This window comes from Aquila chrysaetos, chromosome 9, assembly GCF_900496995.4.
Source record: "Aquila chrysaetos chrysaetos chromosome 9, bAquChr1.4, whole genome shotgun sequence".
NCBI lineage: Eukaryota > Metazoa > Chordata > Aves > Accipitriformes > Accipitridae > Aquila > Aquila chrysaetos.
Window position 1 is genome coordinate 20,949,413 of NC_044012.1, and position 24,633 is coordinate 20,974,045.

The 24,633-nt window shown below is 41.3% G+C and overlaps 3 protein-coding genes across 9 annotated transcripts; 2 read left to right on the plus strand and 1 right to left on the minus strand.

The window, feature by feature from the left end:
* Positions 1 to 229: 229 nt before the first annotated feature.
* HSDL1 (hydroxysteroid dehydrogenase like 1) lies at positions 230 to 9,623 on the minus strand. Of its 3 annotated transcripts, none has more exons than XM_030024014.2 (5): positions 9,496 to 9,623; positions 8,198 to 8,430; positions 3,848 to 4,293; positions 2,135 to 2,362; positions 230 to 1,221 (listed from the first exon to the last, which is right to left on the minus strand). In XM_030024014.2, the coding sequence occupies exons 2-5, from the start codon at positions 8,415 to 8,417 to the stop codon at positions 1,120 to 1,122; spliced, it is 996 nt and encodes a 331-aa protein (XP_029879874.1). In that variant the 5' UTR covers positions 8,418 to 8,430; positions 9,496 to 9,623; the 3' UTR covers positions 230 to 1,119. The 3 variants fall into 3 exon arrangements, with proteins under 3 accessions (XP_029879874.1, XP_029879873.1, XP_029879872.1); XM_030024013.2 differs by having other exon boundaries at positions 8,198 to 8,434; positions 9,482 to 9,583; XM_030024012.2 differs by lacking the exon at positions 9,496 to 9,623 and adding an exon at positions 8,932 to 9,429.
* LOC115345871 (basic proline-rich protein-like) lies at positions 8,524 to 10,271 on the plus strand. Its single transcript, XM_030025370.1, has 3 exons — positions 8,524 to 8,565; positions 9,069 to 9,844; positions 10,259 to 10,271. The coding sequence occupies exons 1-3, from the start codon at positions 8,524 to 8,526 to the stop codon at positions 10,269 to 10,271; spliced, it is 831 nt and encodes a 276-aa protein (XP_029881230.1).
* On the plus strand, positions 9,633 to 24,633 carry DNAAF1 (dynein axonemal assembly factor 1). Of its 5 annotated transcripts, XM_030024006.2 has the most exons (14): positions 9,633 to 9,865; positions 10,259 to 10,492; positions 10,830 to 10,970; positions 11,436 to 11,571; positions 14,200 to 14,291; positions 15,126 to 15,347; positions 16,109 to 16,275; positions 16,535 to 16,656; positions 17,213 to 17,427; positions 18,617 to 18,877; positions 19,483 to 19,592; positions 22,195 to 22,263; positions 23,356 to 23,710; positions 24,019 to 24,633. In XM_030024006.2, the coding sequence occupies exons 2-14, from the start codon at positions 10,357 to 10,359 to the stop codon at positions 24,114 to 24,116; spliced, it is 2,124 nt and encodes a 707-aa protein (XP_029879866.1). In that variant the 5' UTR covers positions 9,633 to 9,865; positions 10,259 to 10,356; the 3' UTR covers positions 24,117 to 24,633. The 5 variants fall into 5 exon arrangements, with proteins under 5 accessions (XP_029879866.1, XP_040981675.1, XP_029879869.1 ...); XM_041125741.1 differs by having other exon boundaries at positions 9,633 to 10,492; XM_030024009.2 differs by having other exon boundaries at positions 9,633 to 10,492; positions 23,359 to 23,710.

A 24,633-nucleotide genomic window follows, 5' to 3' on the forward strand; every position in this document is an offset into this window, starting at 1 on the left:
GCACAGGTATTTAATTGGTTTGGTACTTCAGTATTAACACTACAGTAGCAGTACTAACGAGTCCATGATAATATAAAATACAAAAAAAGATTGAGAACATTCTTCTAAGTCACATCCCTCTTTCAGGTAGCAATTGTGCATACACAGAAAGGACAGCTTTCCTGACTCTGAGTTGTAGAGCCTGCAACACATAATGAGCAGTATATGACACCAGATGACTTCTAGTAAGTACATATGCATAAACATATTTATTTATATAAACAAAAGCATCCAAATCATACCACATCAAAACTTCAGTAAGTTGGTTTTTTAATTATCTTAGGAAACCAATCACTATTTTTAAATCAAAACATTATTTCTTCATTATTTTTCTACAGCTAATGTGTTTTTATATTCTTTATTGAATTTTCCAGCCATATTTCAGATTGCTGAAGCAATATTTAAAGTATTATCAAGATCATTCACACTAATAAGAAAGCATACAATCTTATCTCCAAATTCCTTTACAGCTCTGTGAGACCTTTTCAGTCATTTAAACAACCTCCAAGTCAATAGTACCTTGCCATACACCTTAAATTTTGAGAAGTTCCTTAAATAACATCATTTGAAAGCAACAACATTTGCACTTAAAACATACAAACTTCTGCCTAAATTTAGAAGACAGAAAAGTTATGCAAAACTACATATTAAAGAAACTTAATACAGTTGACTGGGATTGTCTTTTTGAACAGCATGATTTTTTGGGGGCCCATTTCTAACAGATTTGGAGAATTCTCAAATTCTGTCAACTTTGCAAGTTGACATCATGTAGCCCTATGCAAGAGACAGTCATTTACCGTCGGAATTAAAACTATACCTGCTCCTGCCCAATTACCTTGAAGAGACGGTGAATGGAAATTAACCTCAACAAGATCAGCTCTTTGTCGTGGAGGAAAAGCAGTGGAGGAGCTATTTAATACAAGGATACAGAGAGGATCCAGACTTCTGATGTCCAGGTTACACGTAGCTTGTTTAGCAAGGTATGGGTAAGTTGCCCTAAGTCCACAAAGGTTCACTGAACATTTTTGCAGCACTCTGATCAGAATATACTACTTGTTACGCAGGACATCCAGATAACTCCTATTTCACTTTGTGTGTTAAAGCTTCCTTGCGTACAGTTCTGCAAAAATACATTGCAAACCATGCCCAGATCCATTCAGGTAGGTGCTCACCCAATGTGAACTGTGGAGAGGCACAGGGAGACAAGAGAAAAAGAAGAAAGGAAGGGACAGATTAAGATATATTCTATTAAATAAACAAACAGTTTCTCAAGTTGCCACTAAAGCAAGGCAAAACCTGCTTGAACATCAGCAACGAAGCCTTAAATTCAACCCCCTAGAAGTAAATGTATTTAGCCATTTTGGAAGTACTGCCCACAGCTGAACAGTTAGGTTCTGCAAATAAATACTGAAGTAGTTTGTTCAAGTTCACAACAGCAATACTGTCCACTTCCTTTAATTGCTACATCTTGCCAGAATCCTTCCCATCTATTTTATTCCTTTTGGACTAATCCCCTCTTCTTCAATTCCTTCTACTTGACCTAATGCTATAGAAAGCCACCTGAGATGTGACCAACGTTCATAAAATTACTTTGGAGCCCACAGTCTGCCCCCCCAAATGAAAACCTAACATACGGAGGACCTGCTTCCAGGCAGCTTAGGATAAAGAGGTGGGCTTTTTTTTCTGCTATTATTCCATCCTCCCTGCCCACTCTTCCCCAAAGCAGAAATATGCTCAATAAATTAAGATTGAAAAAAGCTACTTCTGTTCATAGAAGACAGTGAAATGCTTGTCCCATCAGCAACACCCCAAGTGAAACGAGATACTCATGTTTTTGAACAAAAAGTTGTCTCTTTCCCATTTTTGCTGGGCAAGTGGGAATTGGATTCACTCTCTCATTCTAAAAATAAGCATGCCCAAGCATCATTTTCTAAAGCAGAATTAGTGAGAAAATATGGCACAATGCCTTTAAGTCCTACAATACATATTGCACTTTTTCTGAATACGAGCATAGTTTTCATTCAGACTCCTAAGAAAGTAAACAGCTTATTTACTTCTATTGACAAACATGAAATAGTTTAATGAATTCTATTACCTTTATTGCATGCTTCCAGTAACCAGTAGTCCTTGTGGATAACCCAAGAGTAGAAATAGCATGACTTACATATTCTTCAGCAGAAGGAAAAAAGAAAGATCTCCTTGATACACTGCTTCTGCACTCTGCCATTTTTGTAACAATCATGAATGGGGTTAAACTCTGAACAAAAATTCCTTTTGAGGCATATTCATAATGTAGTGCTCTACTGAAATAGTCCAAGTAGGTCTAGGATGACAAAAGCAGAAAGAGACATCTTTTTTCTTTCTTTCTTTTTTCTAAAAACAATCAAGTCTTAGGGCAGAGTTTTATTAAAATTACAGAAAAATTGTAGCATATTTTATACATCAGCTAAAAAAAATAAAACCTCGAACAAATAGCATAAAAATACACGTTTCTAAAGCATTACCAACATTTCTATTTGTTGTTATTTGTTTGTTAAAAACCTGCAACAGTACAGTAACTTGCAGGACAAAGCAACCTACTACTTACCTTACTTACTAATGCCTACCTACTTTAGGTAAACAAAACAAACAAACCACTTCAAACACGATACACTGTTAATGCACAAAGAGGCTTAGGACGCTAGAGCAGCTTGTTCCCACTTCTGTGCCAACATAACTGTACAAGGGCCAGGCTTTAAACTGGATTGCTGATCTAGGATTTGGATTAATGATGGCAGCTACAGGAAGAAACTTTGGTACACTTGGGTTTGTTCTGTTCTTTTTCATTCAGGCCTTTTAATTGCTTCAGTTCAGAGTGCAGTTCTACATACACTTAGCATAACCAAGGGGAGATACTCTGCAACAGAAACAGGAATCTTAAGCCAGTTTCTACACTGAAGAAAATCTGCAAGGAGTTTTATGCCTTGGGGTAATGAGAGCTGGTTTTGCTCCAAGCAAAAGGAAGTACTTGCATGAGCTATCCCAGGAGCAAGGCTGCACAGGGGTTACGCTACAGCAGAGGGCAGCCACCGACAGCTGGGAGCAATAACCGCTTGTGTTTAGACACCAGATTTAGGCAAGATCCTTCTACAATCTCAGTTGCTTTTGTGGAGTCAGCAGCAAGTCATCTAGTGTAAATCCACATCCCTGCGTGCATTCATACTTTCAGCATCACCCAGCTGCCCCATCCTATTCATTGACTGAGTCTCTTCAGGAAAAATAATTATGGGGGGAAAGTTCTTTTCAGTTCTCCCCAAATATGGTACAGACAGTGGTGTAAGAAGCCTTCGCCCCTTGGTGTTAGGTGAAGCAGTGGCTTGATTTGGCCACAGCCCTTGTCACAGTGGTGGCCTGAGCATGAGTACAGCCACTCTTGCTACCAAATACTAGTGTGTAAGTAGCCTGAGGTATGTCTGCACAGTTAGCTGAAGAAGAGAGATTAAATTCTTGACCCTTTCAATGGGTCATAGAACTGCCACTTTGCTTTGCACATCATTCCTCCGAGGAAGGTAACATTTTTCCTAGAACTACTGTTATGGCACGGTTCACATATAATCCAGATAGCACTGACTTTGGTTCAAAGCCCAGTATTAGTGAGGATAAAGACTTTACTGCATATTACATGTAACATTCACCTCTGGTATTTGAACAAATCCCTAGAAAACTTTCAAGTATATTTTGATATCCTTGCTGAATGTGTTTACAACCAACCAACCTATAATGCATCCACTTTCTAGGGCATGCCATTAAACATTACACCCCAACTTACTTTAGAGGCTCCATAGATTGTCAACATTGGTGTCGGCTGACAACAGGATGCAGAAGAAACATTCACAATTGCCCCTTTCTTCTTCTCTACCATTCCCGGCAGCACAATATGTGTCATCATGTTAGCAGAAGCAATATTTATGTTGATCATGTCCCACAGCACATCTTCAGACACATTGGTAAAATAGTCCGGGTAGGGATAAAACATTCCTACATTATTCACCAAAATGCCAATTTCTCTGTCTTTCAGAGCCTTCTTAATGGCTGCGTAAGGCTCACGCCCCTTGCTGAAGTCAGCTACTATGAAATCTGTTTCCACTTTATAGGTTTCAGATATGCTTCTAGATACAGCCTCTAGCTTCTCTTTATTTCGACTGATTAAGATGATGTTGACACGACGCTTCGCCAGTTCCTCAGCATATGCCTTCCCGATACCATCGGTGCTACCTTTAATAGAAAATAAAAAAACAAGGTGAAAAATCAGAGCAGCCCCAGCCTTCTCTTTTGCCAGTTCTTTCACTTATAGCTTTATTCCCTTCTCTGAAGATCACGTGGCACTGAATATGGTGATCTCAAAACCACAACAATAAAGACAATGTTGTCATAGGATCATAGAATCGTTTAGGTTGGAAAAGACCTTTAAGATCGAGTCCAACCGTTAACCTAGCACTGCCAACTCCACCACTAAACCATGTCCTTAAGCGCCACATCTACACATCTTTTAAATACCTCCAGGGATGATGACTCAACCACTTCCCTGGGCAGCCTGTTCCAGTGCTTGACAACCCCTTTGGTGAAAAAATATTTCCTAATATCCAATCTAAACCTCCCCTGGTGCAACTTGAGGCCATTTCCTCTTGTCCTATCACTTGTTACTAGGGAGAAGAGACCAGCACCCACCTCGCTACAACCTCTTTTCAGGTAGTTGTAGAGAACGGTAAGGTCTCCCCTCAGCCTCCTTTTCTCCAGACTAAACAACCCCAGTTCCCTCAGCCACTCCTCATAAGACTTGTTCTCCAGGCCCTTCACCAGCTTCCTTGCCCTTCTTTGCACATGCTCCAGCACCTCAATGTCTTTCTTGTAGCAAGGGACCTAAAACTGAACACAGTATTCAAGATGCGGCCTCACCAGCGCTGAGTACATGGGGACAATTGCTCCCCTAGTCCTGCTGGCCACAGTATTTCTGATACAAGCCAGGATGCTATTGGCCTTCTTGGCCACCTGGGCACACTGCTGGCTCATATTCAGCTGGCTGTGGTCCAACACCCCCAGGTCCTTTTCTGCCAGGCAGCTTTCCAGCCATTCTTCCCCAAGCCTGTCGCATTGCATGGGGTTGTTGTGACCCAAGTGCAGGCCACCAAGAGCAAGGCACTCAGCCTTGTTGAATCTCATACAACTGTCCTCGGCCCATCGATCCAGCCTGTCCCGATCCCTCTATAGATCCTTCCTACCCTCAAGCAGATCAACACTCCTGCCCAACTTGGTGGTGTCTGCAAACTTACTGAGGGTATACTCATCATAAAATCATAGAATGGTTTGGGTTCAAGGGACCTTAGAGATCATCTAGATCCAACCCCCCTGCCATGGGCAGGGACACCTTCCACTAGACCAGGTTGCTCAAAGCCCCATCCAGCCTGGCCTTGAACACTTCCAGGGATGGGGCATCCACAACCTCTCTGGGCAACCTATTCCAGTGTCTCACCACCCTCATAGTAAAGAAGTTTTTCCTAATATCTAATCTAAATCTACCCTCTTCCAGTTTAAACCTGTTACCCCTCGTCCTATCACTACAATCCCTGTTAAAAACTCCCTCCCCATCTTTCCTGTAGGCCTCCTTTAAGCACTGGAAGGCTGCTATAAGGTCTCTCTGGAGCCTTCTCTTCTCCAGGCTGAACCACCCCAACTCTCTCAACCTATCCTCAGAGGGGGTGTGCTCCAGCCCCCTGATCATCTTCATGACCCTCCTCTGGAGCTACTCGAGCAGGTCCGTGTCTTTCTCAAGCTGGGGGCCCCAGAGCTGAACGCCGTACTCCAGGTCCCTAGTACTCCAGGTCCCTTCATCCAGATCATTGATAAAGATATTAAATAGAACTGGCCCCAATACTGAGCCCTGGGGAACACCACTTGTGACCAGCCACCAACTGGATTGAACTCCATTCACCACAACTCTTTGGGCCCGGCCCTCCAGCTAGTTTTTTACCCAACAAAGAGTACACCCATCCAAGCCACAAGTAGCCAGTTTTTCCAGGAGAATGCTGTGGGAAATGGTTCAAAGGCTTTACTAAAGTCTAGGTAGGCAAAATCCACAGCCTTTCCCTCATCCACTAAGCAGGTTACCTTGTCATAGAAGGAGATCAGGTTAGTCAAGCAGGACCTGCCTTTCATAAATCCATGCAGACTGGGCCTGATCATCTGGTTGTCCTGTACATGCCATGTGATGGCACTCAAGGTGATCTGCTCCATAACCTTCCCTGGCACCCAGGTCAGACTGACAGGCCTGTAGTTCCCCGGATCCTCCTTCCAGCCTCTCTTGTAGGTAGGCGTCACATTTGCTAACCTCCAGTCAACTGGGACCTCCTCAGTTAGCCAGGACTGCTGATAGATGATTGAAAGTGGCTTGGTGAGCACTTCTGCCAGCTCCCTCAGCACCCTTGGGTGGATCCCATCCGGCCCCATAGACCTGTGTATCTAAGTGGTGTAGCAGGTCACTAACCATTTCCCCTTGGATTACGGGGGCTTCATTCTGCTCCCTGTCCCTGTCTTCCAGCTCAGGGGGCTGGGTACCCAGAGAACTGCTGGTCTTACTATTAAAGACTGAGGCAAAGAAAGCATTAAGTACCTCAGCCTTTTCCTCATCCTTTGTCACTACGTTTCCCCACACATCCAATAAAGGATGGAGATTCTCCTCAGACTTCCTTTTGTTGGTAACGTATTTATAGAAACAATTTTTATTGTCTTTTACGGCAGTAGCCAGATTAAGTTCTAGTTGGGCTTTGGCCCTTCTAATTTTCTCCTGCATAACCTCACAACATCCTTGTCATCCTCCCAAGTTGCCTGCCCCTTCTTCCAAAGGTCATAAACGCTTCTTTTTTTTCCCGAATTCCAGCCAAAGCTCTCTGTTCAGCCAGGCCAGTCTTCCTCCCTGCCAGTTTGTCTTTCAGCACATGGGGATGGCCTGCTCCTGCACCTTTAAGATTTCCTTCTTGAAGGTTTTCTGGCCTTCCTGGACTCCTTTGCCCTTCAGGACTGCCTCCCAAGGGACTGTCAACCAGGGTCCTGAACAGGCCAAAGTCTGCCATCTGAAGTCCAAGGTGGCAGTTCTGCTGACCCCCCTCCTTACTTCTCTGAGAATCGAAAACTCTATCATTTCATGATTGTTAGGCCCAAGATAGCCTCCAACCACCACATCACCCACAAGTGCTTCTCCATTTGCAAACAACAGGTTCAGCGGGGCACCTTTCCTAGCTGTGTCAGGAAGTTATCTTCCACACACTCCAGGAACCTCCTAAACCATTTCCTCTCTGCTGTATTGTATTTCCAGCAGACATCTGGTAAGTTGAAGTCTCCCACAAGAACAAGGGCTAGCGATTGTGAGACTTCTCCCAGCTGTTTATAGAATATTTCATCTGCCTCTTCATCCTGGTTGGGTGGTCTATAACAGACTCTCACTATGATATCTGCCTTGCTGGCCTTTCCCCTGATTCTTACCTATAAACACTCAACCCTATCATCACCATCGTTAAGCTCTAGACAACCAAAACACTCCCTAACATACAGGGCTACCCTACCACCTCTCCCTCCTTGTCTATCCCTTCTGAAGGGTTTATAGCCATCCATTGCAGCACTCCAGTTGTGCAAGTCATCCCACCATGTTTCCGTGATTGTCAGTAGCTACCTTCTGCAGTCCCACCTCATACAAGTTTTATATTTTCTATGACAACAATAGAGAGCTTAGAGTAGAACCTTAACGAATGGCGAGGATGTCAGAGGTACATGACTTAAACCTTGCTGAAGAACTTGAGCACATGTGAAAAGACCATAGCAAAAAAAGGATCTTGTCTGGACCTCTGCCTACACTTGTATGCGTTCGGGGTGTACCTTGCAATTTTTGGTAAAAATTGCTCTGTGATTCTTTCCCAGCAGTCAATCAACACGCTGAGCTTGCCCATCTCCTGAGGAACTGAATTTAGTAAGGCACTGAAAAACTGTCACTGCTCAAGCAGATTAACTTGCAACCTGAGATAATGCAGACCCCAGCTTGTGACATAAAGCAATATAAACCAGCAAGTTTTACAGTACCGGCACAGTATGTTATATAAACATAAGCAAGTATACTGCTTCAGTCTCTTACCAGTGACCACGGCCCATTTTCCATACTGCTTTACAAGATCAATCTCGCCACCCAGCTTTGGGATTAAATGCAACCTAAGCATGCTGTAAGTGTCAAACGCAAGAGAGACACATTTTCTGACTGTGTACCAAGCGCCAACTATAGCCAGGGCCTCTATGTAAAAATTGCAGGAACGACTGATCTCTCTGTACAAGAGGTAGAAACGATCCACTGCAGCCATGGTGATCACAAGCCTGGAAAAAAATAGAGAGAGATGCAAGCAATTACAATCACCTCCTGAGCCACGTAAACTTTTCAGACTGAATGGATAACCTTTGAGATTCAGCATGTTACAGTCTGAGCACTGGTTTGATGCAAAAAAGCCACAAGTCAGCCAGCTAAAATTTGGATATCACCTACCATCATCCTCACTGGTTTAGCTGCTGTTTAGCCCTTGTTCAAGGGTTTAGCTACTAATCAGTTACACCACACTGACACTGATCAATGATACTGTAAATAACACAATTCAAGTCCAAGCAGATAAGGGAAGCTCAATATGTAAAAACTACTTCTGGAAGATTAAGATCCACCTACAAAAGAGGCAAGGATAACCAGCAGGAGAGAGCTGAGCACACAAGAAACAACACACTCCTCCAAGCACAGAGACAAAGCAAGCTCAGAGACAGACTCATAACTTTAGTCCCTGGCACTACCACAAAGCACTAACCCTTTCCCAGCAAGTGCACCGCACCTACCGTGTCCTTCGGGTTTGAAAATCCTTGAACCACGGGACAGTGCCATGCGTTAACGTCACATCGCAAAGCGGATGTCAGCAGAAAGCTTGCTGTGCCTCACAAGGCTCTTGATAGTGAATATATTGATTTGAAACAAGCACAGAACCCCACCGCCGCCTCCTCGGCAGCACTCGATCTGCAACCGGAGCCGGCAGCTTACCGCCGTTACACACCGCCCTCCCCTCGCCCAGCGAGACAAATCGCACTCCGGCCCGCAGGCCTCGCCCCTCCCGGGAGGGATAGCGGGCTCCGGGCGCGCCCTTGCTGACGAGCCCCAACGACCAGCGGGCCCGGCCCCACCCGACCCGACTCGACTCGACCCGGCCCGGCCCGCCGCCTCGGCCCCTCGCTCAGCCCCGGCCCTGCCGCGCCCTGCCCGGGGCCCTCCCTGGCCCCCGCCGGGCTGTAACGGAGGGAAACCCACGAAACAAGCCCCGCCCCCAGCCGCGGCCCACGGGGAGGAACAGCGCGCCGAGCCGCTCCCCGCCGCACCCGAGGGGCCGTTACCCGCCCGGAGCGTCTCACCCGCGGCCGCCGGGCCGGGCCGGGCCCTCCGGCGACGCCGCGCTCCCCTCGCCTGCCGCCACCTGCGCCGCTGGGCGGGGCCGCCGGGAGCGGCCGCGGGGCCTTGTGGGCCTGCGCGTGGCGTCGCCGTGGCGACGGCGGCGGTTGGGCGGCTGAGGCGGGGAGCGCGGCTCTCCGCGCCTCAGGGGCCTCCGGCGGCAGCGGCGTCTCGGTCTCTCCGCTCCGATCCGTCCCGTCCCGTCCCTCGCGGTTTACCTGTCCTGCCGCCTGGGAGAGACCGCGGCGAGGCCAGGAGCAGCCGCCGACCCCGTGCGCCAGGTCCGAACGCCCGGTCCAGCCCGGGTCTCGGGTCAGGTAAAGGGAGCTGGAGGTTTGTTTAACGGGAGATACGAGTCCTCTCTAGAGACCTCCCGGGCTACGGCAGCGAAAAGTGCAGGGGGGAAACCTGGAGACTAAAACTCGCCTCAGGAGTCCACCCGGCTTGCGGTGAGGCAGGAGGCAGGCGTTACAGAAGAGCAGGCAGTGCCTCGAAGGAGCACCATCGCTGCATCTTCAGTGTACTGGCTTCCAAAGCAAAAAAGTGACTCACTCTATTTTGGGAGGCTTCTCGGCTGTGGTCCTCTGCTCTGAGTGAGATCCACCGTGGGCAAGATTTAAGATAAGCTCTCCCTGCCTTTTCATATCTTCACCGTGACTAGGCACAGGTTGCCAGCTCCATGCAGGCTTCATAATTTACTCATATTGGTCTTCTTATCTGTTACAGGTCCTCCTACTAAAACCTTTAGACATTTTGTCTGGAACAGTTGGATTGTAAATCAAATACTGACTTGGCTGATGTTTGCCTAAATCACATATCTTAAAATGCAATCACAAATTGGAGACTGGGACAAAGGCCTTGGAAGGGAGGTTGTTCCACAAGAGGCGTCAGGGGAATCTCTGAACGACACCAGAAATGAAGATGCCCAAACAGAAAATGAAGGCAATTCTGTCAACACAGGTGAGCCCGTCCAGCTGGCTCACTAGGACTACTTTAGGGAAAACTTCAGTGAACATAAAGCTTAGACATCAAGTCTGTCCTTACTGATCTGGATGCAGCAGGAGTTTATCCTTTCTCCCAGCGAAGACACTGAAAATCTTGCCATAACTGAGGCTTTCTCAATTGCTATCATCTTGTGCTTTTTTTTGTTTGGTTGGTTTTTTACTTTTCTTCTTGCTGGAGGGATATGTTTTCCTGTGTTGCAGTCATACAGCTAGCCTGACCTCTAAATGTTTTAATTACAATCATATTTAAATGAGCTCGTACAATCATCTTGTTTGCACTGTCTCTTTTTAAGTGTACAGACTACAAGTGCAACTAGAAGGTGCAGAGCAAGAATCTGAAGAGAAGACTATTGAAAAAGTAATTAATCAAAGGCAGTCTAAAGACAGCTTGAATGAGTATAGCACTGGAGACAGCTTCCGAAGAGTGCAAAAGGGTAAATTTGTAGAAGACCTAGACTAACAAAGAGTGCTTGAGGTGACTCAGATAACGCCATTACGGTAGTCTCTTTCCATGCAAAGTTAGAAGTCTTGTTAAACTCAAATTATTGTTAATTAAATGTAATATATAGTAGATGTCTAAGACATAAGAACATTGGTGCCAGGCCTTTCTTGTCACTGTATGTTATAACAATCTTAAGACTAGTGGGTACTACCTGAATTCCAGAACTATAAAAAAAAAATGCAGATTTCAACAGTTTATTTTGCTACTATATACTTTATGCCTTCTAAAAAAGTTAAGTTTCCTTTCATTAGAAATGTAAGCAATAATCTTGGTTAGAACAGTGCTTTTCTTGAAATTCATATTCAAATGCTCTTCAGTATTTCTCTAAAGTAATTGACAACGTGCCAATTTTCCCCACCCATGCTGTTAAACTGCACTTGTTTTCTTACTTACAAAGATGTTAAAACTCAAGAGAAAGCCATCAACTGTATGTCCAGAGAAGATCAACAGAGTGAACAAAAGTCAGATGGTGATCACAAATCAGTAACCAGCTCATTCAATCAAAGGGCAGAAGAAAAGAGGGGCTGTGTAAGGTAATACATTGTTTGTGGATGTTTTTTATTTAAATCTTGGCATCAGTAAAGTCAATGGGAGTTTTGCTATTCTACATGTTAATTCAGGAGAACAATTTTGAAGATGAACTTGAGAATAATTGATAAATCAGGAATTAGTGATATTTCCAGCATCTGTACAGCTTTTATTTACGGCCGTGGTAGCAAACTACATTCTAATTACATGATGTAGTCTAATGGATCTGGAGAAAATTGTGCAAACTCTTTTGGGAGTCATTTGTCAGTAGATTAGACCATTTCTCAGCATCAATTCAGACAATGCATTGTATTAATTCATCACAGTGTAAATATTACAGTTGTCAAGATAACTTTTAGCAGAGGAAATCCAGACATACCTCAGATGGTTGACAATAAGACACATCTCCTTTGTAAGCTTTGGGTCCAGTTTTGGTCCAGCCTAAATCAGCATACGCTGCCATGGCTGTTCCTTAATAGTTGTGAAATGGGATTATTCTCCTGTTATCTCTGATTAAGCACATTGCAAGCAACTAATAAAATTAAAAACCATATTTGGTATTATTTAATAATATTGTTGAAAGTCTGGTCATATGGGCTAGTTATGGAGTGATACATAAGGAACGATGAAGATTTACCCTCCGTTCCTGCACCTGCTTACATGTTGGTGAAACTTCCCAAAGGTTACATTGCTACTAACTTTAACATAGCTGTTCTATTAGAGACAGTTACAGTCCTTTAAAGTCAAGGCAAAGATTCTCACGGAGTTATCAGGAGGTAGATTAGACTGTACTTACATAGAAAACTTCATTATCCTGTGCTAATCAGCCTGGCACACTTCAGAATTAAGTTCTTATGAAGAATGATGACAGAGAGCAGTAACTGCACATAAGATAATTAGTGTTTTGAAGGAACACGTTTTATGATCCTATAAATTGCCTGAAGATGCTAATCATTTGATTAACTACTACTACAAATAGCACAATGAAAAACAGTGGGATATACTGCAAGTAGCTAGCATACAATAATGTACCTGGGCTGACAATACCAGAAAACAGTATATATTTAAAGATTTTGCTCAAAGTTTATAAATCTTTCATTCCTTCAGAGATTTATGTCAGGCACGTTTGGCTTACAGGGCAGTTACAGGCTGACAATCATATTTTATATTGCCTCAGGAGCTCAGTTGACTAGTTGACTGTATTACAGTTTTGGTTTTCAGCAATATTGAGATTTTTAGTGTAGTAAGTAAATATATCTAAAAGCAAATTTATTATGAAAAATTTAACTTCACTGCCTTTAGTCAAGTTTTTTTGTTATTTTGAAAATATCTTCATGCCAAGAAAATCTTACTGTTCCAGACCTTAGGCCTACAAATACTTACAACCACAAATGCAAAGTTCAATTTGTTAATAAGGAATGTAGAAGTAGAAAATAATTTTGGATCATTTAACATTGTACTTTTGCAATATTTCTTTAAGTGAGGGATATCTACTAGAAGTTTTATTCTGAAATTTTGCTTTACAGAATCTAATCTTTCTAAGCAGGAAGATATATTTTCTGCTTTGGAATGTTTTTGCTAGCTGTTTTCCTGGTGGTTTCCCAAGTTGCTTGTCTCTAATGTTACTAAATTTTCTGTCGCCCTGGACAGCTTGCCTCCAAAACCAGTGTCCTGTCATTCTTTGCAAAGTCCCTGCTAGGGGACTACTAACTCTATGAAACTGTTGATCCAGTGCTGTCTAGCACAGGGTCCCAGATAACGGCGTAACTCATCTCATCAGCTGCTCTTCACTGCGATCCACTCCTGTTTTAACAGTTTTCAGGCCACCTGTGTACTCTACCACTTTGGGGGTTTGCTGTCCTGCTGACTGCCTTGTGCAACTTTGGCCTCGTTTGGCTGCTGTTGGCTGCCAGCCCAAGTGCTTTGCCCCCTGCAGCCTCTGCTGTTTCACACTGTAGCTCTCTGCCCCATCCTGCTTGCCAAGTCCTCTGCCCCTGCACTGTTCAGCTGTAGCCCACAGCTTCCTTGAGTGGCCTTTTCTTGCTTCTCACTTGCATGAATCCCAAAAGGAGTGGAGCTGAACACTAAGCAATTACAATTGTACAGATATTCTTCATTTTCTTACTGTGGCATTCCTAGCCAATCACAGTTGTATATTAAAACTGTCTTGAGTGCTATTTCAGAGTCAACATTTCATTAAAATGTTAGGTTGGTAACTACTGAGTTAGTAAACTAGTCTGAGAAGAATGTTGTGTATTGGCTGTGCCACCAAAGGTCCTGCACCAAAGCAGCAAGGAAAGAATTGGAGAGGAAGGAACCAGAATCTAACATAGACTCATGCTGCTCTTTTCCAAGAAGATGGACTCTCTAATTCCCTACCCACTTTCCTACGTACTCTCTGTTTTTTAGCAAAGAGCCTGGTAACTCACTTCAAACAGGCAGAAATGGAAAGCCACTCTAAAAAAACCTGCTGTGTTTTTATTTGGAGGATAGTCTTGAAAGCTGTAGCCATTTCTCTTGCATTAAGGAACTATTAATTGTGTTGCATTGAAATATGTTAAAACCCCAAAGATTTCAGAATGTGCACTGAAATACATTTTGTGTTTTGCTTCTGCTTCCCATTATTATTTTAGAATGACAAAAAAGATTCTGCAAGACATCTGTAAACAGCAGAAATTATACTTGACCCCATACTTAAATGATACACTTTACTTGCATTATAAAGGTAAGATGTGGACACGACTGTTTAGTTTTATCATTCTAAGTAGCATTTTAGCAGAGAATCTAGTTTATGGCTCACTGAAGTAAAATATCTAATAATTCTTAGAAATATAATTTAATTTTGTACAATAATGAAATTATGAAACAAAATGAGTCAATATGAAGGTAGGAAAGTGAACTGATTATATACCTAATTCACTTTGTGGAGTCATCCAAAGGATCAGTAGGAATCAAGGGACACTTTTTTTTCTCAAAACAGTAGCCTCTGAGAAATGTCTTGAAATACTGGTCTGGGTTGCATTCAGAGGAAAATAGATTTATTTTTTTTAAATATTTTTTTTCCCAGTTTGGGGGACTTTTTTACTGCCAAATAAAAATGGTCAGGAAGAAAACAAACAGTAAACACTTGCTGCATGTTCTCAAATACTAGTGAAAGAAAAAGAAGTTGCTAGAATGAACACAGATCATCCTTTTGTGATATTTGAGCAGGTTTTTGCACAATACGTTTAGCTGGTTCAGGTTAGCGTAAGAATTGTTTTAAATAAATAGGACATGCTAAACCTACCATCTACATTTGGTCTTGTTTTTGCTATTTTCTCAATATGTATTATTTTAGAACCTGAAGGGCCGCATGAGATACAGACCAGAGTAGGTACCTATATGTTTTTGCCCTTTATGGGTCAGATACTGTATCATTGATTCAGTGGAAATATTGGCAGCAACTTGAGTACAAGTGTTCTTACAGACTGTTTCAGCAGTGCTGGTTTAATGAAATTTACTCTTCCAAAGACTCATTTTCAGCCAATGCTATTTCATTTTAAAACATCTTTTTCTGCAGGATTTGACCGCCTGGAGAATCTTGAAGAGTATACTGGATTGAAGTGTTTATGGCTGGAATGCAATGGCTTAACAAAAATTGAGAATTTGGAGGCTCTGACAGAGTTGCGTTGCCTCTACCTGCAACTCAATTTAATTAACAAAATTGAAAACCTTGAACCCTTACAAAAGCTGGATTCCCTCAATATCAGTAACAACTACATTAAGACCATTGAGAATCTCTGTAAGAACTGTTGGTGCAACATGTTTTAACCTATAACGAGCTCATATTCCTAAGCTTTGACTAAGCTAAGCTATTATTAGTGGCAGTAATTTCAAGGGGTTTTTTAATTCATGTTAAAATTTTGCACAATATCCCATACCACAGTCCACAAGGCTTCTACTGAAAAGTCAGACCTATGTATTTTGCAATTTAAATGAATGAGAAAACAGAAAAGACATATTAATTACTTTCATGTGGATACCTAGGACAATGAAGTAGTTTTTTCCTCACTTAAGACCATTTCAGTACTTATCTGCGTTGCAGACAGGCTGACAATCCAGATTTCACCATTTACTTCACAGTTAAGATGTGCTTTGGCAGTTGCAGACATGATTACCAAATCTTTTATGTCTGTTAAAGGATTTATTCCATCTTCAGCAGAAAATAAAAAAATTCCTCTACATTATCATTTGTGTACATTGGGACTAATTTGAAACAGAAGGTCTTGCTTTTGTGTAACTGACTGGATTGAAATGTGAATTAAAAACAACCGCCATCCTAAACCCAAACAACTGTGTTTCCCGGGGTGAAGAAAGCAGCTTTGGAGGCCTAGCCAAAAAGTGCATATAGCAGAATAACAATTTTAGAAAAAAAAAAAAAAAGTCCCCACAATTCAATGTAAACAATTATTTTGACAATACAGTTTTCTACTTTCTCCAGAAAATCCTCTGTGAAGCAATGACTCTTACCTTTCCTTTCATTGTACTGTTCTTGTCTGACAGCATGTCTGAAGGTCCTGCAGACTCTGCAGATTGCTCACAATAAGTTACAAACAGTGGAAGACATACAGCACTTGCAAGAATGCCCAAGTATTTCTGTTCTCGATCTTTCCCACAACAATCTAAGTGACCCAAGTATCATAAATATTCTGGAGACCATGCCTAATTTGGTAAGCCAAATATAGCTGAGGGTTTGTATCATCTATGTGGGTGAATTCCATTAGATGGTTTTGTCAAGTAGTCCGGTGCACAATAGGTCATGATCTAAAAGAAATGTTATTAAACGTTATTTGTTTTTTTGTAGATTACCTGTAACACCCAGGATGTTTTATTCACTTCTTGTTTTCGAAATGATAGAGAAAGTGCATATATCCAGATAGGAATTTTTTTGGTACTCAACTTTAAAAATTGTTTCCCTTGTTTCTCTAGCATGTGCTGAATTTGATGGGAAATCAAGTGATAAAGAAAATTGCTAATTATAGAAAAACACTTATTGTTCGACTAAAACTACTGACATATCTGGATGACAGACCAGTTTTCCCAAAGGATAGGTAAGAAACAGGGCCATCTTCTTTACACAGCAATAAAGCTCAAATGCTAATGATCACTCATCCCTTTTTTGTCAATATTGTCATGGAAGGAAAGGAAGACTGACTGGTATAATTTATTGAGGGTGGGTGACTGAGTACAAGAGTATTATACTATGGAGTTCTACATCTAACATACGTAGAAAAAAAAATCTATTTTTTCACAAGAGAATTAATTCTTGAACAGAATTGTTTTATGCCAAGTCTGTAGACCAGAGGCAAATCCCAATTACAATAGAAACTGAACGGGTACCTGGAAAAGCAGAGCCAAGATCAGCACTCCTAGCAGACCTCTGATGGTATAATCACCGGCATTTGGATATTTTTGTTTCTTTTGTTGCAGTTGCACATACAAGATAAGATATAGATACATCCCTGTTGCATAAGGGATTGTCACTGCTATATGCTTTTTTCTCTTGCAGCTATTTTTTGCTGTTGCAAGCTATTTTAAATTTCTGTCTCATTATAAAGATGGGCTTTTATAGCTATATTATATAGTGAGCTTTTGTGTTTTCATTAGAGCCTGTGCAGAAGCCTGGGCCACTGGAGGGCTTGAAGCTGAGAAAGCAGAAAGGGAAAAATGGGAAACCAGAGAGAGAAAAAAAATCCAAGATAGCATTGATGCTTTAGCAGCAATCAGGCAAAAAGCAGAGGAAAAGCGAAGACGAAAGTATATGGAAGAAAGAGATGCAAGTGCAAAATGTGGAAATGGAGATGCAACAGACATCCTAGAAGGTTTGTGGTTACTACTTTGGAAGATGTCTGTGTCTGCTTCAATTTGAATGTTTAAAATAAATGAATAGTTCCTAAATGTTCAGAAGCAGGCCAATGCAATTTTTAGAATGTGGTTATGAATCTTCTTTTCCCATACTAAATACCTTCTTAATCTTGGTGCATCATAGATTAACCACAATGATTTTAAGCAATCATCACCTTTCTCACTGCTGATGAAGCAAAAAAACAACAAACCACTTTCTGTCCCAGCTTTTCAAGCCCTTGTGCTCTTCACCAGAGCAACCAGGTGCTAGTCAGGGCAATCATGGTTCCAGCAGGCATTCGTGGGTGGAGGCTGGCAGTTACACCCCAAGAGCGATATTTCCCCAAGATGCAGAACAGGGCTGGCTTCAATAGGCATGTGAGCTCCAGTAAGGCCCAGTGATAACCGCCTCCCCAGTCCCCATCCAGGCACCTCTCTGCTGCTGCATTCACTAACAGTAAGAGCTTTAGCCTAGAGCCTACAGCAGTGGTAATACAGGCGGTAAGAGGGAGGTCTTTAATCATTTGCTTCACTTGCTGCTCTTTTTTATGCCACACATTCTCCTGTCACATTATTCAAGGAGGCATACGTTTACAACCAGTAATAGGTCCCAATCTAACCTTTCTAGAGGAGTATGCATGTTTCAGGATAAACAGGACTGAAGCCAAATAAGAAGACAGTACTACAGTGCAGAGGAGTGTTTATCTATCTATCCAATAGGCTTTTGGGTTTCACAGGCTCTGAAATCAAACATGGTTGACTAACAAGTAAAACTTTTTCTGCAAGCAGGTAGACTGCATAAAGCAGAAGATAACTTCAGCATTTGTCACTGATCCATCAAAATGCTCAAGCATATATTTAAATATGTAGTGACTTGTGAGTCTTTTCAAAGTTAACCATAGATACCAGACAATTATTTACTACAGTGTTTTCCCTAGAGTTTTTTCCTGGGAAACTGTATTTGCTGGGCGGCTGAGATGGGAAAACCCACAACATTGCTGCAATCTTGGGAGGACTACTGATCCACAAATAGCTGCTCAAACAAAGTAGGAGCTTTTGAAGCATATTTTAGGCAAAACTATTAAGAGCATGTAATGAAGTTTGGATATTTAGAATGAGTAATGGTAGATTGACTCAGCAGTTTTAATGAGCTTGTTTATTCTGTAGGAGCACCTGCAAATTCAGATGACAGTGATGGAAATTCTAATACATCAGAGACTTCAAATATATCAGAAGAGGAAGAAACTCAAGAGAAGACTGAGAAATTTAGAAGTGAAAGCTTTGATGCTCATGATGAAGTGGTAACACTTCTACCAAATAGGGGAGATAACACAGATTTCATGTCTGGAAATATTCCTGCTAGAATTCAAGAGGATGCACAAGAATCAAACTCTTACAAACACTCAAACTTCAACAATAAGACAGACGGTAATGTACACAGTGAAGAATGAAACCAAACTGAGGATGCAGAGACAATGAGCCACTCAGTGTAGCACTGCTTCTGCCCTGATTCAAACCGAGTGATTCGTAGATAAGAACATCCCATTAGATTTCCACAGGGACTAGTTAAAAGTCAAGTAATACTGGATAAAATATTCTTTAAATACAACAAACAAAAAAAAAATTCTGAGGGCTCAACCTGCAACTTCTGCTACGTAAAGGTGGAATTCCACTTCTCATACATGCCAGGTTTAGCGACAGGACAGGAGAGCTTACAGGCTTCCCTTGCTCCCACATAAACTGTGTAGTCTGTCTGCCAACAGAAGCTGGACATCACTCTAGCGGTGGTTTTGTACCTTCACATGTGGAAGAATGCTTTTGTAGAATACATTATTGCAAAATGCAAATATTAATTTAGACAATACAAGGGAAGCCAAGAATGTGTGATGGAAAGACAAAGAGCTGGATTTAGCTGTGAATTCTGCAGTGGTAGTCAGGTCCCCAGCAGTTTGGTTTTGCAGTCCTTGCTGTTGCAACATAGAAAGTATTTTATTCAACTAGTTGTCTGCAACTGACTGTTGTTTATTCTTTAGATCTGCCAAGAGAGAAGGCAGCTACTAAAAAAGCCGTGCTTGCTGAACTCAATGATTATGCTGAAACTGAACAGATCAAACTGGAGACACCGGAGAAACTTTATCTTGACGTATGTATTGTATTCAGATTTTGATAAGTTCGGATTTGGGTATTGTCTGCTCCCAAGTTAATTCTTGTAACATCCTGGCTAATAAAACTATATGGCCAGGTTTCTAAGAAAGGCCTACTATTAGGAAGAGTAAAAGGAAAGAAAGAACCCCCCCCCCCAAAAGTAAAGTTGTAGGGGTATTCATTCTCTCCAGTGTAGCATGTGTAAAGAATTTACCACCGCTTCCAAAGTTTATTTTGTCTTTGGCCATAAATCACCTGAAGTTGACCTTCTGTCTCTGTGATTTCTCTGGAGAAGTTAATGAAGGCTCTCATTTAAAAAACAGAAATCACAACAAAAAGAACCTAGTGGATACATGCGTCCGCTTAGGCAAAACTAATGAAATATGCAGTTGAAAAGGTGAACTATTGCAGAAAAAGCATAAGGAAGAAATAGCCACCCACTCATTGTAAATGTTAGCTAGCAGTATTAGATATTCTAAATTAATTCTCAAAATATAACTTTTAGGTATATTTCAAAAAAAAGCAGAATGTGCATTATTCAGGTATATAATAAGTGATTGACATTTGTAATATGGTCTTCTATTATCTAAGATTTCTATCTGATGATGCAAATATTTAAACATGTTTAACCACATTTAACCATAAGGAAGACATGGATACCACTGAAAAATACAATCTCACTTCAAAGGAAAACTATTCAATATGTCCTAATTGTGACACTGCTGCTACACTGACAGTGTCAGATTATGACTTAACTAGCAATAACAAACTTCTAAGCTTATGATTTCCCAGAGCACTTAACATACTCTTTGATCCCTTATACTGCCACTGTTAACTAAATTCTTACTGGAATGTTTTAGAAAAGTCTCTTATATATTTTCCATGCTCTTAATTTCTAAGGAAAAAATTTTGTCCTGTTACTGAAGGGCTCAACTCACTGCTTCAGTAGCGGGCTTACTGCTGCATCTTCCTGTTTGGCTGGTTTTAATAACAGGTTTAACAAGGATAGTAGAGAGAACTGGCAGTAATTCCAAGTATATACAATATTACTTTTATAAGCATATCTTGCAGGGTCTGAAATAAAAGACTTAATAAATAGCGATACTGTAGGTACCCACAATACGAAGACCTCATAGATTCAGTGTTTGTTTTTTTCTTGGTGCTATATGGCACCATAGCAAGCTCCTTTGCACAAACTTTGACGTAGTATAAAAGGAACTCTTCAGCATACGTGCATGGGGTTTCTTTTGACACATAAAAAGTGTGACTATTCTAATTCTACAGAATCAAAACCAAACCCAAATCACACGCTACTACACATTTCAGTGTTCTATGCTTCTTCATGCTCCAAGTGATGTTTAGTAATGGAAAGAGCTTCTTGCTACAACCTCCAATACTTACGCTATTGCAGATTTTCCAAAGAGACTTAGCACTGGCATAGCAAGGGAATGGCTGTGACGATGCCAATGGTGAGAAGCTCTGAAGCAGCAGCGTCATCTTTGTTCATATCCTGGAGTCAGTAGATGGTCCTCAGTGGTGATATAAGGGAGAAGAGTGGAGGAGGATTTATAATGCGGTGGTTATGACATCCCTCTGTCAAGCAGAAACAAGCTCATGTTGCTGCACTTGCCTTGGTGGTGTTTGAACTACATTCTGTGTATCTAAACCAGGATAACTTTTAGTAAGCAATTTTGGTTTGATCTGCAAATGCACCCTGCTGATTGGAACAAGACTAACAGCTACTTCACTTCCCTATTGACATCAAATTTCACCCATTAACATCAGTCTCGGATCTTAATTTGTACATTTTTAATGCTATTGTTATAAAACTGTGCGACTTCAGGACATGCTGCACTAGCTACAACCATATCAGGAAACAGAAATTGTTGATTTTAATTCTGTAATAATCTTCACCACGCACGACAGTACAGATTAGATGTTCCTGATGCTACCATGCCATGCAGCTTGCTACAAAATCATTAAGCTCTAAAAACATCTAAAACCAAAAGGAGATGCTTTTACTAGTGTTGACCTACACTAAAAAAAATGGCAAAAAGGTATTACTTTCTGCCTGTGATTTTGTGTTCCCACCCTCTATTTTTACTTTCATGTCAGCAAGCGATAGTTGTCTTAGATAGTATTTTCTAATGGAAAGCTGAAATAATTGGAGGAAAAACAGTTCTCAGCAAGTCCTTAATTATGAGGCATTCACAGTAAAACATTGTTTTATTAGATGTATTTAGGCTAACAGAGTTACTGATAAACAGTTTCAGGTAGACTGCAGATCTTGATTTGGCTCTTACCCATACAGATGGGTTGCAGTTGAGATTAAGCATAGTAGAAAATAGCATTCAGTCTGACATTAAGGTTATTGCCTTCCCATCTGCTATTTCTGGAGACAGGTGAATTTTCCTTTTCCCACATGCGCTTGACAGAGAAAACTGTCATCTCAGAGAGGTTGACAGCGTGGTACTGCTGGCTGTGGCCTCTTAGCCTGAAAAGCGTTGCTTTGAAGAAGATTCCCAGTGAGATAGAGATGTTGTATTTTATTGGTTACAGTAGCTTTTCCCACTGATTAATGATCTGGTGATTGTCTTCAGGAACTGCCTGATTTAGAAGATATAGATGTAAATGAATTTACCCCAGAAGAGGAAATCTTTGTTCAAAAGGTAAGATTCGTATTAATTCCAGTGATGAAGCTTCCCTAAACATATTTACAAATATTTTACAAAATGAGGATAATCTAAATTGTGAAATGCTGTTTTGGGAGATGCAGTCAGGTATGCATTTACGAACTAAAATAGATGTTTCAGCAGATCTTTATCCACTTGTAAATCTTTTTTTTCTTTTTGATTTTTTATATTATTGCATTGCAAAAATAGGAGAATGAAAACCTAAGATTGAGTAATGCAACAGTTAAACAAGATTAATTTCTTAGTAGCATGTAGTGTTTTAGTGAAGATTACTCTTAAAATATACTTTACCAGTACTAATATGCTATAAAGGACTGCATGGCTAGAACAAATTGCCTGCTACTGAATAAAATCAGACTTTTCAACTAAAAACACAGAGAGATTGAAACTCCTCTGCAGGCTAGTCAGATACAAGGCAGTTCACACCCCCATTAGCATTGTGCTCTGCTCAAACTAATCTGCTAGGCAAACCCCTATAAACAGAAACAGAGGAGAAAAAAAGAAAAAGAAAACAACAAAGCTTAAAAGCATAGCTTTGATTCTCGTGATACAGTAGGTGTTTTTACAAGTCCCTCCAAGATAATGCAGACTTTTCCTACAGTCAGTGTAAGGCATGGAATTTATTTGCTCTTTTGGTCACAGACTCATAAGAGTGTTGCAAAATGTTGTGGCCAACAAAGCTTCCAGTTAAAAGAAGATAAGGGAAGGGAACAAGGAGTACGTGTCAGTAGCTCTCATGCTCCGAAGGGTGTTCAGTTAGGCAGGTCCCTGTGTTTGGAGCTAAAGTAATAGAACTGAGCCCACACATTGCTGAATTGCTGAAATAGGTCTTCTTTTTATGAACTGTTCATAGTTTATGGTCAGTTCATCACTAATGTGTGAGAAATAGTTAACCCAAGATTCATCCATAAGGAAGCAGAGCTATGGGTGAAGCACATCTTCCATACATTTTGGGAGAACAGAATGTCAAAGTTGACAACTGTTGTGTGGATCCAAGAGTTATTCACCCATCTTTTAGCTTTTACATCTAGAATAATATATTTTCAATTGCATTTTCTACCTTTACAGCAGGAATATCACCCAAAGATTGAAATAATTTCTGAAATGACAAATGACAGTGATTCTGCATTAGAGGAAAACAATAAAGGCACATTTGAGAATTCAGTAGGAGAAGAAGTTCCAACAGCAATTTTTTCAAATGTGTATAAGATACATAAAGAGCATGAAAAGGAGCACTTAAGGCCCCTTGTTGAAAGCTTCTTTACAGAGCCTGCTAATTCAGAAAGATACCTGGAGACCAAAGATAAACAAGCAACCCCCTCAAAACCCTTGATACAAGAGGTTATCACTGAGCCCAAGGATAATCTACTGTGGTCACCAATCTGCAATCGACCAGATGACCCAAGCCCCTGGGAAGAGGATGGTAAGATTACAGCAACATAATTAATCACAGAGAAAAAGGGGGGTGGCACACACTAAAAAGTAAGGATTTGTTCAGCTCTTGTTGAAAAAATTTTCAATCCACTGTTAGTTAACAGTCACCTCTTCCTTTTATTTATATGGCAATCCTAATAAATTAGGAATTAAAATGTTATTTTCTCTTTTTCTACACAGAGATTCTTGCCGAGTTTTATTTAAATGGTTTTAAAAAATTGGGCTCTACTTTTCTTTTTCCACTATTACAGACCACCACTAAGTTTCATTCGTTTTTTGCCTTCATACTTTTAACAGGGAATGGCAGCGATGGAGAAGTACAGTGCCTGGTTGAGGGTGAAGGATGTCCTCACAAAGCACAAGATGACGAGGACAGTGAGAGTAGATTAGATTAATCACTTTGAAAAACCCAGACCAAATCTGGAGCACAGTGCCTGGCTGACTGCATGTGGTTATTCTCAAAATGCAGAGCTCAGCGATGGGACCGTTAGTTACAACTGACGTAACACTGTGATATAAAAACCACCACCTTCAACAGGAAGACTTAGCGTTTCAGTCAGTCAGAGGCTGCTGCGGCCTCCAGCATCTGACCTTCGGGGCAGAACTGTTGGTTGTGTCAGTGTGAGAGAAGCCCATAATCCTCTCTAACCCGCAGGCAGCAACTGCCATGTGCTCCCACTGCCAAAGCTGCTGGAGATGCCTTGGCTCCAAGCTCTTCAGGGCAGCTCGCAGCGTTCACTACTCTGAAAGCGAGGGCACTACTGTTTTAAGGTTAAATTCCACTCTTGTGTCATTTTTTCCCTTGCAACCTTCTAGAAATTACTTAGTTAAATGTTCCATTACATTCATAGTTTCAATGCAATTGTTAACAGGTTTCTGCCATTTGAACTAAATAAAGATTCTACTTGTAAC

Coding starts and splice junctions, on each gene's coding strand:
- HSDL1 (XM_030024014.2), bottom strand. CDS start 8,417: ATGGCTGCAGTGGATCGTTTCTACCTCTTGTACAGAGAGATCAGTCGT. Junction 2,363..3,847: donor CAATCTATGGAGCCTCTAAA/GTAAGTTGGGGT, acceptor TTGTCATCCTAG/ACCTACTTGGACTATTTCAG. Junction 1,222..2,134: donor ACTGGAAGCATGCAATAAAG/GTAATAGAATTC, acceptor GCCTCTCCACAG/TTCACATTGGGTGAGCACCT.
- DNAAF1 (XM_041125741.1), top strand. CDS start 10,357: ATGCAATCACAAATTGGAGACTGGGACAAAGGCCTTGGAAGGGAGGTT. Junction 15,348..16,108: donor TAAGACCATTGAGAATCTCT/GTAAGAACTGTT, acceptor CTTGTCTGACAG/CATGTCTGAAGGTCCTGCAG. Junction 16,657..17,212: donor CCAGTTTTCCCAAAGGATAG/GTAAGAAACAGG, acceptor TGTTTTCATTAG/AGCCTGTGCAGAAGCCTGGG.
- LOC115345871 (XM_030025370.1), top strand. CDS start 8,524: ATGTTACAGTCTGAGCACTGGTTTGATGCAAAAAAGCCACAA. Junction 8,566..9,068: donor TTGATGCAAAAAAGCCACAA/GTCAGCCAGCTA, acceptor ATTTGAAACAAG/CACAGAACCCCACCGCCGCC.